Below are 17,367 nucleotides of genomic sequence, written 5' to 3' on the forward strand. Positions count from 1 at the left end.
TCCAGCAGTCTGTGCCATCCTGATACAAGAAGAAAAAACTAACAAGAAGGAAAACAATTTACATTCAGTTGACAGGAAACTATTCCTTATAAGAGTCACAGTTGTGCAGAGATGCAGTCTTCTATTACTTAGAGCAGGGAGAGTGTGTCAACGCGCCACATTAAGTTTATACAGAGTGCTCTTACCCATTTGCGGTTCACTGTGATAGACCTGTGCAATGACAATTGTGCAAAGGGAGCAGTTTAAAGTGACGAATTATACGATTGTCGACAGCAGTGGTCCCCAACCTCTTTTTCACTGCGGACCGGTCAATCCTTGACAATTTTCCCGTAGACCGGGAGTGGGGGAGTTACATATATTGTTTGTAATTAATATCGAATATAATAAATAATGTAATGTAAATTTATCTAAATATACCTACACAACAGTTCATTTTTTATTATTCAACACTCCATGAATATTATTTTTCAACAGCTGAAATAAATTTGTCAGTTTGAACAATCTCCTCTCCCCTCTGCCTCATCTCATTGTTGGCGACCACAGCCCGAACGCTCTCTGAGGGGTCACTACAGTAACGTTTAAACGTGCCTTCAAAAAAATATAGATGTGCCACAAAAATTCATTTAAAGTGCATGAAAATTTTAACTCACCATAACACTAACACCAGAGCTTGTTTCTCTGGAACGATATGGTCCCATCTGCAGGTAATGGGAGACAATGACACCCGAAGTGTGTTGCTTATGTCAAGTATATTATGTTGTTTTGTTTTGATTGCTGTCACTGCAGAAAACCCCACTTCACACATATAGGATGTCGGAAATGGCAACTGGGTTTTCAGTGCTTTGGTGGCGATCTCCAGTTATTCTGCCACGACTTTAATCCAGAACATCGGCTGAGTTGTTGTCTCAAATACTTTTAAAGCCACTGTCGGTGGTTATCTCTAGCATTTGATCTTTGTGTTGCACAGAAATGCTTTTCTTGTAGAGAAATTGTCAAGAATCGTGGATCCATTGCTTGGCGGTTCATGGGTCCTTTTTGGATGAGTAGTAGCACTCAAACTCTTTTATTACCAAAGACAGGTATAAGATACCGGTTTACAGCTTTCAGTATCAAGTTTTGTTTTTGACATTTTGGGAAAATTTGGACTAAAATGGGATTTGGACAGGTCTGGGTGCTGTTTATTGCATCAGTTTATATTATAGAAATTATATTCATGTTGAAGCAAGTTATAACCAGCTTATGCTCTCAAAATAACGTGACATTTCAAACAGATTTCATTCAAGAAAATCCATATTTGTGAAAATATACCAACTTAGACTGGACTATGTTATCAGCTTCTGTGTTTTGGTGCAATAATAAAGCCTTGTACACGCAAAATAGTTGTCGAGTACCTATTTATTAGATACACGGTGTTTGCATAATTTTAAAGCAAGACCGAAAACTTAATATTTATATTCAATATATCGAAGCCATTACTTTTTATCAGTTAATGGCTAAATAAACAAATCAACAACTTCACAAATCCTTACCAGTCTTTGTTTCCAACACAAGGCATGTCCTCCTCCTCCCTGCGTCTGACTGCCGGGTAGGCACCTTCATTGCCAGCTATGTCTGCATTCGAACAGGTGTAATGTCTAACTGACTCAAACTGATAACCTTTAACAGCTTTATAAACCCGTAATCTTCACTGTCTTCGTGGGACCCTTCAGAATCATGTTAATTTCTCGAATTACCGGGAAATCCATCGTCATTCAAGTCGAAGGGTGTCATGATCTTCATCTCAACTTCTGACGTCTTTTTCCGCTGAATCTCGTAACGTGCGATCATTTTTTGACGATAATCGAAAAATAAAGCTTCACTTTATAACGGATTTCAGATGTGAATTCAGCATAAAAGCTGTATAATATTAATAAAATGTGCATTGAAGCATTTACATACCATTTCATGGCGTGTGCTTTGATGTGGTTAATAACTTTCATTTTCTTGGAAGTTGTAGGCTCTTATGTCTCTTCACTGGACCTTTTCCCCTTTGAAAAGAACGTTTCCAAAGACGTCTGCTTTTTACTCATTTTGCTTGCTTGTGCGGGTAAATTTTGGCACCCAAGTGACTGAGATGTAACCAAGAGAATCCAGTCATTTTTCAAAATAAAAAAAATTGTTCAGACTCAGATAATGAATACAACAGAATTAATTATTTCTTCGGCGGCTTGGTACCAATTGATCTACGGACCAGTATTGGTCCGTGGCCCGGTGGTTGGGGACCACTGGTCTACAGTATATATTACTCATACCAATTCTGATTGGACCAGCAAGATGTCTGTGTGTGGTTCCCAAAAATGGAGGGAGAAAATAGTAGGTTTGCTGATCAAGAATTTAATTAATTAATTGTAAGAGTGGAAAAAAATGTTTGAATAAACGGTAATGAATTGTTCTGCAAGAGGATAAATGGCAAAAAAGATAGATTAAGAGTGTATTACTTGGGTAATAGATAACTGTTATAAAGGTTTATTTTTTTCTTGTGTTAAACTTCTGAACAGATAGAGGAGGTGGAAACTCTTGTCTGTCTACCAGAGGGACCAATCACCCAACTTGGAGAAAAACCTGAACCCAATGAGACATTGCACGATACGACTTGTTCAACAGAGACACTCATGCACTGGCGATCCTGCCAACATGTAAATACTCACCCCAAATACAACGCTGGATCCAGTGTAATCTTCAGTCCAAATACAGAGGGAGGCGAGGACCAAGCCCAGGTGAAATTTGAAAGCAAAATTCCGGTTATCTAAAATAGTTAACTTGATGTCAGGGAGTGTTACTTAAATTTGGTTGGCTAGAAATTACCATTATTTTGGCAATCAAACGCCAGTAAATTGAACATCCTGCTTTATACTACCTTGTGATACTGTGTATGTGTCTTCTATCCCATCTTCTCCAGGAATTTCCAATGTGTTACCAAGAAACTGAGGCAGAGGATTATATCTGCGACTATCACCTGGAAATGTTGAGTCTGTCACAAGACCAGCAAAATCCAGCAAGTATTCAGTTTGATGACCTCTCATGGCAGTGTCACTTGCCTTCGCTGAAGCCACTGGGCCTCAACATAATGCTGAACCTCTGCAACAACAATGTTACTCAGCAGCTTTGCCGCTTTGCTGATCATTTGTCTAACTTGGCACTGCAAGAGTGCCATGGCAGTGTGCAGCCCGTTTATGTTCCTTGGGGGCTTGGTGAGCTCTCCAGGCTCATAGGTAAACGGTGTTTAATTTTCTCTTTAGATTCTGCTTTGAAAATCCATTCATCTTAAACAGATGTGCTAGTCATATTTTCGTCTGACAACTATTTACCATCCACTGTTTCCTTGATCTCAGGGTTCACTCCTGGTGCAAGAGAAATGTTTAAACAGGAGAGCCACTTGGCTCTTTACCAGCTGCCGACTGGAGAAATCGCAAAAGACGTACATACACGCCGGTTGCATTATTTCACAAAACGCCAGCCCCCTCTCTCTCATCTGATCTCCCTGTTTGTACGAGACTCTTCCTCAGGTATATTCCAAGGCAACCTTTTTTTTGTGTGTGTGTGGCAGCTATCATAGAATCAAATGAAGATATGCAGCGATTGGATCATACATAGTGGGGAAAGAGACACAAAGTAGCAGCAGGATGTTATCCCTATAGTTCAAATTTATAGTTCCCATCAACCACCATAAAGGCTGGTCATCAAGTGCCACCCCATAGGGGATTTAACCAGAAATGAGAATTTTTGAATCAGTTTCATGAAATATATATTTGCAAAACTACACATTTTTCACTCTGATTTCTTCATTTTCAGAGAGTGTCCAGATGCTGTCACATGGCTCAGCTGATATTATTTTGGAGGCCTGCACTGACTTCTGGGATGGTGCTGATATTTATCCCCTTTTAGCCTCTGATAGGTATACACGTTTATTTTTGTCTGTGGAAATAAACAAAGAAAACACTCGGAAAGAAACTACTTTTCGTTCTTTGTGTTGGAGTTACTCGTCCAAGGATCATGAATGTGGTTAACAAATGGTAAAAATAACCACCATTGTTTGAAAAGAGGTTTTAAAACTAAAGTCAGGAGGTCAAAAAGTCTTGTGTTGTCCATGTATTCTTTGTCAGATGAAGGTTCCTTAAATCTACTAGATATTTATCCTAAAAATATCTTTGAAGCCACCACATAGTAAGCTGCCATTTCACGTCATTTCATGTGCAATTGTCATCAAAATGTGACGTAACATGCCCCCTTCTTTGATTAAAAAGAAGTGACATCACAGCTTATGTAGCTACTAGCTAGCACGTTCCCTGACATTTGCTTATACCTAGTTTGTATAAATACATTGTAAGGAACTGGAACTGTGTCAGGCTGTTGGCATCAATACTAAGTGTGCAGATTCATTTTTGCTAATGAGACTGCCTCAAAGTAGGCTGTCGCGAGGCTACTGAGCACTCATTTTGCTAGGTACTCGCCACGAATGCTGGTGTGTGAGGATCAGATTGTACGGTTTAAATAATTTAAATAAATAGATTACGTATGTTTTAGTAGTAATTAAACAATGCGGCCTTATGGTGGCACAAGCCAGAGCAATTTTTAGGGCTGTCCCAAGCCCGGATAAATGCAGCGGGTTGGGTCAGGAAGGGCATCTGGTTGAAAACTTTGCCAAACAAATATGATCATCATCTTAAGAATCCCATCCCGGATCAGTTTTGGCCCGGGTTAACAATTCCCGCCCCCGGTACCGGTAACCTGCAAGGGATCAGTGGAAATTCAGTTAGTGTCGGTCAAAGACAAAGTGGAGGAGGAAAGTGGATTCATCAGCAGAAAAGGAGAGGAATGCACAGAGCCTACAACTGAGTGTAGGGACTTTGAATGTTAGGATGATAAGAAAAGGTTAGGAGTTGGTTGTCATGAAGATAAGGAGAAAGGTTGATATGTTGTGCATCCAAGAAAGCAGGTGGATAGGTACTAGGGCTAGAAGTTTAGGGGCAGGGTTAAAATTAGTTTACAATGGAGTTGAAGAAAAAGAAGTAGGGGTCATTTTAAAGGAAGAGCTGGCTCAGAATGACCTGGAGGTGAAAAGTATTAGATCAAGTGATGAGGCTGAAACTTGAAATTGAGGGTGTCATGCATCATGTGATTAGCAGCTATGCCCCACAGGTAGCATGTGACCGAGAAGTTGAATGAGAACTAGATGAAGTAGTTCTGAGCATCCCAGACACAGATAGAGTTGTGATTGGTATAGATTGTAATTGACATGTTGGTGAAGGAAACAGGGGTGATGGGTAAGTGCAGTATCCAGGAAAAGAATTATGAGTAACAGATTGTAGTGGATTTTGCAAAAAGGATGAAAATGGCAGTAGTGAAAACCTTTTTCCAGAAGAGGCAGGAACATAGAGTGACCTACAAGAGCGCAGGTAGACATACGCAGGTGGATTACATTTTCTGCAGACGATGTAACCAAAAGGAGGTTACTGACTAAGGTACTGGTAGGGGAGAGTGGAAGTTGACAGTATAGGATGGTGGTGTAAAGGACGACTAAGGTGGTGGTTAGGAACATTAAGAAGACAAAGGTAGAGCAGAGAACCATGTGATGGAAGCAGAGAAAGGAAGAATATCTTGCACCCTTTCGGAAAGGGGTGAGACAGGTTCTCGATGGAAATGAGGAGAGACAGGCAGGAGAGTACTTGGTGTGTCTTTTGATAAGAAAGAGGAGAAGGAGACGTGGTGGCGGAACCCCAAAGAGGTTAGTGAAGAAGTGGCACACTGAGAGGACTGAGGAGAGGCAAAAGGAATACATTGACATCCGAGGTAGGACAAAGGTAGAAGTGGCAAAGGCTAAACAAGCGGCATATGATATGTACACCAGGTTGGACACAAAAGAAGAAGAAAAGGTTCCCTACAGGTTGGCTAGACAGAGGGATAGAGATGGGAGGGATGTGCAACAGGTAAGGGTGATTAAGGATTGAGATGTAAATGTGTTGATTGGTGCTAGTAGTGTGCTAATTAGATGGAATACTTTGAGAAGTTGATGAATGAAGAAAATGAGAGAAAAGAGAGTAGAAGAGGCAGGTGTGAAGGACCAGAAAGTGGCAATGATAAGGAAGGGGGAAGTTAGAAAGGAACTAAAGAAGATGAAAAATGGAAAGGCAGTTGGTCTTGATGACATACCTTTGGAGGTATGGAAGCAATTTAGAGAGGTGGCTTTGGAGTTTTTGACCAACTTATTCAACAGAATACTAGCGGTCAAGAAAATGCCTGAAAAATTGAGAGAACGTGTGCTAGTTCCCATTTTTAAGAACAAACGCGATGTGCAGAGCTATGGGAACTATAGAGGAATAAAGTTAATGAGCCACACAATGAAGTTATGGGAAAAAGTAGTGGAGGCAAGACTCAGGACAGAAGTAAGTATCTGCGAGCAACAGTATGGTTTCATGCCTAGAAAGAGTACCACAGATGCATTATTTGCCTTGAGGATGCGAGTGGAAAAGAGAAGGTCAGAAGGAGCTACATTGTGTCTTTGTGGATCTAGAGAAAGCCTACGACAGAGTACCAAGAGAGGAACTGTGGTAGTGCATGTGTTAGTCTGGTGTGGCTGAGAAATATGTTAGAATAGTACAGGACATGTATGAGGGCATCAGAACAGTGGTGAGGTGTGCCATAAGTGTGACAGAAGAATTTAAGATGCAGATGGGACTGCATCAGGGATCAGCTCAGCCCCTTCCTGTTTGCTGTGGTAATGGAGTAGCTGACATGAGGTAAGACTGGAATCCCCCTGGCCCATGATGTTCACAGATGACATTGTGATCTGCAGGGAAAGCCGGGAGCAGGTGGAGGAACAAATAGAAAAGTTGGAGGCATGCGCTTGAAAGGAGAGGAATGAAGATTAGCTGAAGTACAACAGAATATATATACGTGAATGAGAAGGGTGGCGGGAGAAGAGTGAGGCTCCAGGGAGTAGAGCTAGCGAGGGTGGCCAACTTCAAATATTTAGGTTCAACAATCCAGAGCAATGGTGAGTGTGGTAAGGAAGTGAAGAAACGGCTTCAAGCAGGTTGGAACAGCTGGCGGAAGGTGTCTGGATTGTTATGTGACAAGAGTCTCTGCTTGGATGAAGGGCAAAGTTTGAAAAACTGTGGTGAGCCCAGCCTTGATGTACGGATTAGAGACTGTGGCACTGACGAGATGGTGACAGAAATGAGGATGTTGAGGTTCTCTCTAGGAGAGAGCAGGTTGGATAGTATTAGAAATTAGCGCTTCTAGATGGACAGCCAAAGTTGGATTTTTTTGAGACAACATTCAAAATAGCAGATTTCAATGGTTTGGACAGCTCCAGAGGCGAGAAAGTGAATATATTGGGAGAAGCGTGGTGAGGAGGAAGCGGCCAGTAAAAAGAGCGAGAGCAAGACCAAAGAGAAGTTTGATGCATTTTGTGAGGGAAGACATGAGGGCAGTTGGTTTTACAGAGGAAGATGCAGGAGAAGTTGAACAATTCAAATGGCATTGATTCAATGGCAAGTGGACTGTTCTGTTTGTCCAGTTGTGATCACTGATCAGGATGAATGAGAATATTCACATGCAAAAGCTGAACAATTTCTGATGTCCTATGCTGGAGCTTTTGCATCATTTTAATCAGTTGGCATTACATCAGCAACACGATAGTAAGGGTACATTCTTCTTACTTGTAATTTTTATGTCCCAAATGTATATTTTGTCATAGTCACTGTCATACTGGAATGGCTCCAAATACTAGAGAAAAATTTGTTGTCTTGTAAAATGACCAATAAAACTGATTGTGATTCTGACAGTTGCACGATCATGCAACAGATTTTACTTTGGAGCTTGCATTTCATTGAATAAAATATTAAATAATAAATGCCAGGAGGGTCCGTCAGGAAGTCGAATCTTTGATTCAGGAGGAGCGGTGGGTTATTTTACTGGCTTTGGAATATATGCGTCCACGTTCGCCCAATCAGTCGACTTGGAATTGGAGAAGGCATTCGACCGTGTCCCTCCCGGAGTCCTCTGGGTGGTGATTCGGGTGTATAGGGCACCGAAGCCCCTGATACGGTCTGTTCTATCATCATACGACCAGTGTCAGAGTTAGGTTAGCTAACCCTTGTCACTGATTGTTTTCATAACTTTTATAGACAGAATCTTGAGGTGCAGCCGTGGCAATGAGGGGATCCAGTTTGATAGCATCAGTCTCTGCTTTTTTCCATACCAGGCGGCCTGTTGGCGTCATCAAGCTGTGATCTCCAACTCTCACTTGAGCAGTTTTCAGCTGCGTGTGAAGCGTTTGGGATGAAAATCAGCACAATCAAATCTGACACCCTGCCCTTTCCAGGTCAGGGAAGAGATCCTGCCAAAGTGGAGGGGTTCAAAGTGTGTTGGGATCTTATCCCCGAGTGAGGAAAAAATGGAGATTGACAGGCGATCGGCAGTGATTTCGACTTTGTATCTGTGTGTTGTGGTGAAGAAAAAGCTAACTCGAAATTGGGGAAACTCAATTTAAGGTTGGATGTATTTTCCTACCCTCATCCATTCTCACAACCTGTTGGTTGTGACCGTCAGAACAAAATTCTGGATACAAGGGGCCCTAAATGAGTTTCCTCAATAGAGTGTCTGAGCTCTCTGGATTCTCCCTTAGGTATAGGGTGACAAGTTCGGTTACCCCGGAGGGGCTCAGAGTAGAGCCAGTTCTCCTCCATGTTAACAGGGGCCAGATGAGGTGACCCTGGACACCTCCCGGGTGAGGTGTACCAGGCACCTCCCACCAAACGGAAGCCAAAGGGTTGACGCAGAGCAAGCTGGAGAGTGTGTGCCTCCCGGCTGGCTTGGGAATGCTTCAAGATAGCTCTGGAAGAGCAGGTTGAAGTGGCTGGGGAGAGGGACCTCTGGCTTTCTTGATTAAAGCTACTGTCCCTACAACCCTACCTTTGGATAAACGACTGGATGGGTAAACTCTCGTAGGACATTAAATCCTGATGTAAATCTAACCATCTCCTATCTTTTGTTTATAGAAAAAAGATTCTGGACTTCTACCAACGTGCCTGTCTGTCGGGTTACTGCTCAGCCTTTGCCTATAAACCCATGCAAGATCGGTTGTCCAGTCAGTTAAATGGAAAGTGTCTGGAGTTGGCATCTGGCAAATGTCAATTCTCGGGACTGGAGCTATCTTTAGCCACCCTGAACAAGCACCCTTCCTGCAGGAACAGTTGGAGCTCAGATGGTATGTCATTCACACCCCAAAACCAGTTTTCCCCTGTATCCTTCAAAATGATGAGTTAGAAGAGGAACAACAATGTATATATTTATAATATATACAGTGAAGAAAATAAGTATTGAACACCCTGCTACATTGGAAGTTCTCTCACTTAGAAATCATAGAGGGGTCTGAAATTTTCATCGTAGGTGCATGTCCACTGTGAGAGAGAGAATCTAAAAAGAAAAATCCAGAAATTACAATGTATGTTTTTTTTTTTTTTTTAATTTATTTGTATGATACAGCTGTAAATAAGTATTTGAACACCTGTCTATCAGCTAGAATTCTGACCCTCAAAGACCTGTTAGTCCGCCTTTAAAAGTCCACCTCCACTCCATGGATTTTACTGAATCAGATGCACCGGTCGTTAACTGCATAAAAACACCTGTCCACCCCATACAATCAGAGACTAAAACTTGTAACATGGCCAAGACCAAAGAGCTGTCGAAAGACACCAGAGACAAAATTGTAAAACTCCACACGGCCATTAACCGTATTTGGAGGAAGACGAATGATGAGTTCCATCCCAAGAACACCATCCCTACTGCAAAGCATTGGTGTGGTAGCATCATTCTTTGGGGGTGTTTTTCTACACATGGGACAGGATGACTGCACTGTACTAAGAAGAGGATGACCGCTGTCATGTATTGTGGGATTTTGGGCAACAACCTCTTTCCCTCAGTCAGACCATTGAAGATGGGTCGTGGCTGGGTCTTTCAACATGACAATGACCCGAAGCACACAGCCAGGGAAACCAAGGAGTAGCTCCATAAGAAGCATATCAAGGTTCTGGCATGGCCGAGCCAGTCTCCAGACCTAAACCCAATAGGAAAATCTTTGGAGGAATCTCAAACTCCATGCTTCTCACCGACAGCCCTGAAACCTATCTGATCTAGAGAAGATCTGTGTGGAGGAGTGGGCCAAAATCCCTCCTGCAGTGTGTGCAAACCTGGTGAACATCTACAGCAAGCGTTTGACCTCTGTAATTGCAAACAAAGGCTACTGTATCAAATATTAACATAGGTTTTCTCAGGTGTTCAAATACTCATTTGCAACTGTATCACACAAATAAATCGTTAACAAATCATACATTGTGATTTCTGGATTTTTCTGTTTCGATTCTCTCCCTCTCACAGTAGACATGCACCAACGATGAAAATTTCAGACTCCTCCATGATTTCTCAGTGGGAGAACTCACAATATAGCAGATATTCAAATACTTATTTTCTTCACTGTATATCGCTGGATTTCTGAACCCTATCCCAGCTATCTTTGGGCAGAAGGCAGGGTACACCCTGTACTGTTTGCTAGCCAATTGCAGGGCACAAAGAAACCAGGATTTACACTCACAAAAACAACAAAGGGCAATGTCGAATCCACAATTAATGCATGTTTTTGGGATGCGGGAGGAAACTGAAGTGCCCGATGAAAACCCATGCAGCCACAGAGAGAACATGCAAACTCCCCACAGGGGTGTCCAGGATTTAAACCTCAGAACTGTGAGGCCAACACTTTAACCAGTCACTCCACCGTGCCGCTGAAATATACGCCACATTAACAATGTATCCAATGGGTCATGTTATATGTACTCTATCTTGATAATGTGATGTTAAATCCTCTCTCATTTCATTGTTTTGAGAAGATTTTTATTGACAATTACGAATTTTCAGGTGCGCCGCCATTTTCCCTAGTCACATGACCTATGGGCGCAGATGTAACATCTTACGTGCCGTACCAAACGCTCAATTACATTACATTACACCACTATGCCCAGCGCTGATTTTTTCGGATTTATCCTCATCTGATGAAGAAATGGGAAATGGTTGATCAGGAAGACAAAGGAATACTTCCATAAAGATTTGAACCTGTGGCTGTAAATATTGTTGAATATTCGGATGGCGTGCTCGCTCCGGGGCTCGGTGGGGAGCTCGACCCCCACCTTCAGGTCTGGGCCCTGATGAATTGAATTTTATAGGTCATCGCTCATATCAATGCGAGAAAACTTTTTTTTAAATAATTTATCTTGGTCTCATTTTACCAACAAAGCCTAAAATTTTGACAGGGACGTATTGACTTTTTATCTCCTCTGCATTATCTCATATCTGTGGGAACAGTAACTATTTCTGGATCTTACAGTATCTCTGATGTTGTTTGGCTCATCTTCTTCCTCAAACCATGCTAGATCTTGTCCAGTACAGCTCAGTGCTGCTCGACATGTCACAGCACATCATGGTGATATATTGAAAGCATGCACCTTTATATTCAGGTTTGCATGTTTGCTGTAAAAATCCATCACCAATTGCTGAAGAATGCACAATGTGTAGCAAGGCCGAAAACGATTAGCTGTCATTAGAAAGGGGTTCACTCCAAAGGAAGAAAAATTTGTGGCCACCATCATTACTTGCCCTTAATTCAATGAGAATGTGTGGAGCATCCGAAAGAGGAATATATATAATATGCTTTTGTGTGTGTGTGTGTGTGTGTGGTGTGTGTGTGTGTGTGTGTGTGTGTGTGTGTGTGTTGTGTGTGTGTGTGTGTGCGTGTGCATATACAAGGAAAGAGATTAGCGAAGAAGAAGTGGGATACTGAGAGGACTGAGGAGAGGCGAAAGGAGTACATTGAGATGTGACGTAGGGGAAAGGCAGAGGTGGCAAAAGCTAAACAAGAGAAAAATGACATGTACACCGGGTTGGACATGAAAGAAGGAGAAAAGGGATCTACAAGTTGGCCAGACAGAGGGATAGAGATGGGAAGGATCTGCAGCAGGTAAGGGTGATTAAGGATAGAGATGGAAATGTTGACTGGTGCCAGTAGTGTGCTAAATAGATGGAAAGAATACTTTGAGAAGTTTATGAATGAAGAAAATGAGAGAGAAGGAAGAGTTGAAGAGGCAAGAGTGAAGGACCAGGAAGTGGAAATGATTACTAAGGGGGAAGTCAGAAAGGCACTACAAAGGATGAAAAATGGAAAGGCAGTTGGTCCTGATGACATACCGGTAGAGGTATGGAAGCAATTTGGAGACATGGCTGTGGAGTTTTTGACCAACTTATTCAACAGAATACTAGCGGGCGAAAAGATGCCTGAAGAATGGAGGAAAAGTGTTCTAGTTCCCATTTTTAAGAACAAAGGGGATGTTCAGAGCTGTGGGAACTATAGAGAAATAAAGTTGATGAGCCACACAATGAAGTTATGTGAAAGAGTAGTGGGGGCTAGACTCAGGACAGAAGTAAGTATCTGCGAGCAACAGTATGGTTTCATGCCTAGAAAGAGTACCACAGATGCATTATTTGCCTTAAGGATGCTCGTGGAAAAGTACAGAGAAGGTCAGAAGGAGCTATATTGTGTCTTTGTGGATCTAGAGAAAGCCTATGACAGAGTACCAAGAGAGGAACTGTGGAAGTATGTTAAAATAGTACAGGACATGTATGATGGCAGCAGAACAATGGTGAGGTGTGCCTTAGGTGTGACAGAGGAATTTAAGGTGGGGGTGGGACTGCATCAGGGATCAGCTCTGAGCCCCTTCCTGTTTGCAGTGGTAATGGATACGCTGACAGATGAGGTTAGACTGGAATCCCCTTGGACCATGATGTTCGCAGATATTGTGATATGCAGTGAAAGCAGGGAGCATGCAGAGGAACAATTAGAAAGATGGAGGCATGCACTAGAAAGGAGAGGAATGAAGATTAGCCAAAGTAAAACAGAATATATGTGCGTTAATGAGAAAAGTGGAGGGGGAAGAGTGAGGCTACAGGGAGAAGAGATAGCGAGGGTGGACGACTTGAAATATTTAGGGTCAACAATCCAGAGCAATGGTGAGTGTGGTAAGGAAGTGAAGAAGCGGGTCCAAGCAAGTTGGAACAGCTGGCAAAAGGTGTCTGGTGTGTTATGTGACAGAAGAGTCTCTGCTAGGATGAAGGGCAAAGTTTACAAAACAGTGGTGAGGCCGGCCATGATGTACGGATTAGAGACGGTGGCACTGAAGAAACAACAGGAAGCAGAACTGGAGGTGGCAGAAATGAAGATGTTGAGGTTCTCGCTCGGAGTGACCAGGTTGGATAGGATCAGAAATGAGCTCATTAGAGGGACAGCCAAAGTTGGATGTTTTGGAGACAAGATTCGAGTGAGCAGACTTCGATGGTTTGGACATGTTCAGAGGCGAGAGTGTGAGTATATTGGTAGAAGGATGCTGAGGATGGAGCTTCCAGGCAAAAGAGCGAGAGGAAGACCAAAGAGAAGTTTTATGGATGTGGTGAGGGAAGACATGAGGGCAGTTGGGGTTAGAGAGGAAGATGCAGGAGATAGGCTAAGATGGCAAAAGATGACACGCTGTGGCGACCCCTAACGGGACAAGCCGAAAGGAAAAGAAGTGTGTGTGTGTGTGTGTGTGTGTGTGTGTGTGTGTGGTGTGTGTGTGTGTGTGTGTGTGTGTGTGTGTGTGTGTGTGTGCGCGCGCGCGCACTTGTATTGCTATCCTTGTGTGGACCAACCCTTGGCAAAACACCTTTTTTGTGAGGACATTCCGCTTTGTGAGGACATTTTGGATGGTCCTCACAAAGATAATGCTTAAATTAGCTCCATTAGTCCGAATAATGTTCTGTAAAAGTTTCAAAGAATGTCCTCAGGGAGCTAGAAACCTCAGAACCTATGAGTACACACATGTCCCCTGTGGCACTTGCAATCCAATTTTCTGATGGGTCAAGGCAAGGGAATTTTCTGATTGGCTGTTTCAGTCATGTGACCTCAAAGCCCCATAGAATTGATGCTGTACAACGATGAAATGAGGCAGACAGCACATTTCAACTGAACAAAAGCTGTAAATAAAGCATTTGTCAAGTAATATAACTTATCTTATAAATGAGTCATATTACTGATTTATTACTTAATATAATCTTACTATATACTGTATAATAATGTTGCAAATGTGAGTCATTAAATACAATATAGATAGATGGAAAAACCACAACCCTCTTTCAAAGTCACATATTGGACCTAGTAATCTCTAAGAATGTTCCCAATTCATCTGTTGACATTAAAGACTTAGCTATTTGTGTTTTTTGCGTTTGTGTTCTTTTAAATTAAAATGATTATGATATAATTCTTTGTGTTCTTTAATTTAAATTTCAGATTCTCTCAAATACTCAGCCATCATGTGTGTCTAAGTTAAACATAGTAAAATAAGAGGCCCAGCGCTAAATTTATGCAGACCACAGCTGTATCACAAACAAGGAAATGTAAAATGTCATGGATGCTGTAGCTCCTATTAAAAGTAAGACACCTTTGAGTTAGCCTGGAATAAAATGGAGATGCACTATGATCAAGCTTTTAAAGTATAAGAAAAAAAAAAGGTGGTTCAGTAATACTTCTGTATGAACTTGCTTGTAACAGGACCTCTGATGAGAGAGGACAAAGGTGTTGACACTTCTCCACTTTTCTCATTTGCACTTTTATTTTTTACACTGTATTTGTGACATATTGTAATATTTTTGTTTTGGGTAGCTATCTGTACCCATTTTTTAAGTGTAATTCTCAATATCTTATGTACGCATGAAGCTAGAGGCCAGAAAATTGAGATTGTGTATCGACACATCATGCGCATTGAGTGTTCCGGATTGCAAACGCGTGTGACTTTGCCAAGTCTGAAAGGTCACCGCCATGAAAGGTCACCGGCACTAAGGCCTTTTTTTTAGCGGAATTATCAAGAGCTCATGAATGTATTGAGATAGAGGTCTGAAAATGGAGATTGTGCATCGACACATCATCAACAATTAATGTTCCGAATTGCGAAAGCGTGTGACCTGCCTAAGTATGAAGGTCAACGTCTCTAGGCCTGTTTTTTTAGGCATAATTCTCAATATCTCATGAACGTATTGAGATAGAGGCCATAAAATTGAGATTGTGAATCGACAAATCAAGCACTATGAGTGTTCCGAATTGCAAATGCATGACCTTGCCAGGTATGAAGGTCAACATCACTAGGCCTATTTTTTAAGCATAATTCTCAATATCTCATGAACTTATTGAGATAGAGGCCAGAAAATTGAGATTGTACATCTACATATCATGCGCAATGAGTGTTCCGAATGGCAAATGCATGTGACCTTGTCAAGTGTGAAAGGTCACCACTATGAAAGGTCACCGGCACTAAGACCTTTTTTTTTCAGCGTAATTCTCAATACCTCATGAACGCATTGAGCAAGAGACTTGAAAATAGAAATTGTGCATCGACAGATCATCCACAATTAATGTTCCGAATTGCGACCTGCCTAAGTATGAAGGTCAACGTCACGAGGCCTGCTTTTTAAGCATAATTCTCAATATCTTATGAATGCATTGAGGGAGAGGCCTGAAAATGGAGATTGTGCATCGACACATCATGCACGATTAATGTTCCAAATTGCGGACGCGTGTGACCTGCCTAAGTATGAAGGTCAAGGCCTGTTTTCTCAGGGTAATTCTCAATATTTCATGAATGTATTAAGTGAGAGGCCTGAAAATTCAGATTGTGCATCAACATATCATACGACATGAGTGTTCCGAATTGCGAACGCGTGTGACCTTCCCAAGTATGAAGGTCAATGTCACTAGGTCTGTTTTTTTAAGCGTAATTCTCAATATCTCATGAACGCATCGAGTGAGAGGCCAGAAAATTGAGATTGTGCATCGACATATCATGCGCAATGAGTGTTCCGAATGGCAAACGCGTGTGAAAGGTCACCACTATGAAAGGTCACCGGCACTAAGGCCTGCTTTTTAAGCATAATTCTCAATACCTCATGAACGCATTGAGCAAGAGACCTGAAAATAGAGATTGTGCATCGACAGATCATCCACAATTAATGTTCCGAATTGCGAACGCGTGTGACCTGCCTAAGTATGAAGGTCAATGTCACTTGGCCTGTTTTCTCAGGGTAATTCTCAATATTTCATGAATGTATTAATTGAGAGGCCTGAAAATACAGATTGTGCATCAACATATCATGCGACATGAGTGGTCCGAATTGCGAACGCGTGTGACCTTCCCAAGTATGAACGTCAATGTCACTAGGTCTGTTTTTTTAAGCGTAATTCTCAATATCTCATGAACGCATCGAGTGAGAGGCCAGAAAATTGAGATTGTGCATCGACATATCATGCGCAATGAGTGTTCCGAATGGCAAACGCGTGTGACCTTGTCAAGTGTGAAAGGTCACCACTATGAAAGGTCACCGGCACTAAGGCCTTTTTTTAAGCGTAATTCTCAATACCCCATGAACGCATTGAGCAAGAGGGCTGAAAATAGAGATTGTGCATCGACACATCATCCACAATTAATGTTGCGAATTGCGAAGGTGTGTGACCTGCCTAAGTATGAAGGTCAATGTCACTTGGCCTGTTTTCTCAGCGTAATTCTCCATATTTCATGAACGTATTAAGTGAGAGGGCTGAAAATTGAGATTGTGCATCAACATATCATGCGAGATAAGTGTTCCGAATTGCGAATGCGTGTGACCTGCCTAAGTATGAAGGTCAAGGGTCACTAGGCCTGCTTTTTAAGCGTAATTCTCAATATCTTATGAATGCATTGAGCGAGAGGCCTGAAAAGGGAGATTGTGCATCGACACATCATGCACGATTAATGTTCCGAATTGCGAACGCGTGTGACCTTGCCGAGTATGAAAGGTCACTGACACTATGCCGTATTTTGACATGTAATTCCCAGTTGCTCATGAACGGATTGAGCAAGATGGCTGGAATTTGAGACTTCACATCCACACACCATGCACAGCAAGTGTGGCATTTTTCAAAGTCATGCAACCTTCCTGAGTTTGAAAGGTACCCCCAATAAGCACCAGGCCACATTTTCATGCTTAACTTCTCATACCTCACAAAGACATTGAGTTTGAGGGTTGAAATTGGAGACTTTCCATTGAAACAACAGGGATGCGGAGTGTGGCAAGCTTTGAATGTCTGAGACCTTCCAAAAGATCGCCGCTAACTTGCCACTAGCCCCTATTTTTACACTTAATTCCCAAAATCGCATGAACACATTCAGTTAGAGAGTTGTAATCTGAGACTGTGCATCGACATATCATGCGTGGCCAGGG

General features: G+C 42.0%; 1 protein-coding gene across 10 annotated transcripts in view; it reads left to right on the plus strand.

Moving 5' to 3' along the window:
* The window catches only part of tmem94 (transmembrane protein 94), a 224,964-nt gene that overhangs the window by 116,713 nt on the left and 90,884 nt on the right, over positions 1 to 17,367 (plus strand). For all 10 annotated transcript variants that reach the window (XR_009793510.1, XR_009793509.1, XM_061809568.1 and 7 more), the window contains 5 exons: positions 2,538 to 2,756; positions 2,939 to 3,251; positions 3,372 to 3,545; positions 3,832 to 3,934; positions 9,042 to 9,250. Coding sequence is in view for 8 of the 10 variants with exons in the window: in XM_061809568.1 (XP_061665552.1) it covers positions 2,538 to 2,756; positions 2,939 to 3,251; positions 3,372 to 3,545; positions 3,832 to 3,934; positions 9,042 to 9,250 (1,018 nt within the window). In the remaining 2 variants the exon portion in view is untranslated. The remainder of the gene's footprint in view (positions 1 to 2,537; positions 2,757 to 2,938; positions 3,252 to 3,371; positions 3,546 to 3,831; positions 3,935 to 9,041; positions 9,251 to 17,367) is intronic.

Source organism: Syngnathoides biaculeatus, chromosome 22, assembly GCF_019802595.1.
Source record: "Syngnathoides biaculeatus isolate LvHL_M chromosome 22, ASM1980259v1, whole genome shotgun sequence".
NCBI lineage: Eukaryota > Metazoa > Chordata > Actinopteri > Syngnathiformes > Syngnathidae > Syngnathoides > Syngnathoides biaculeatus.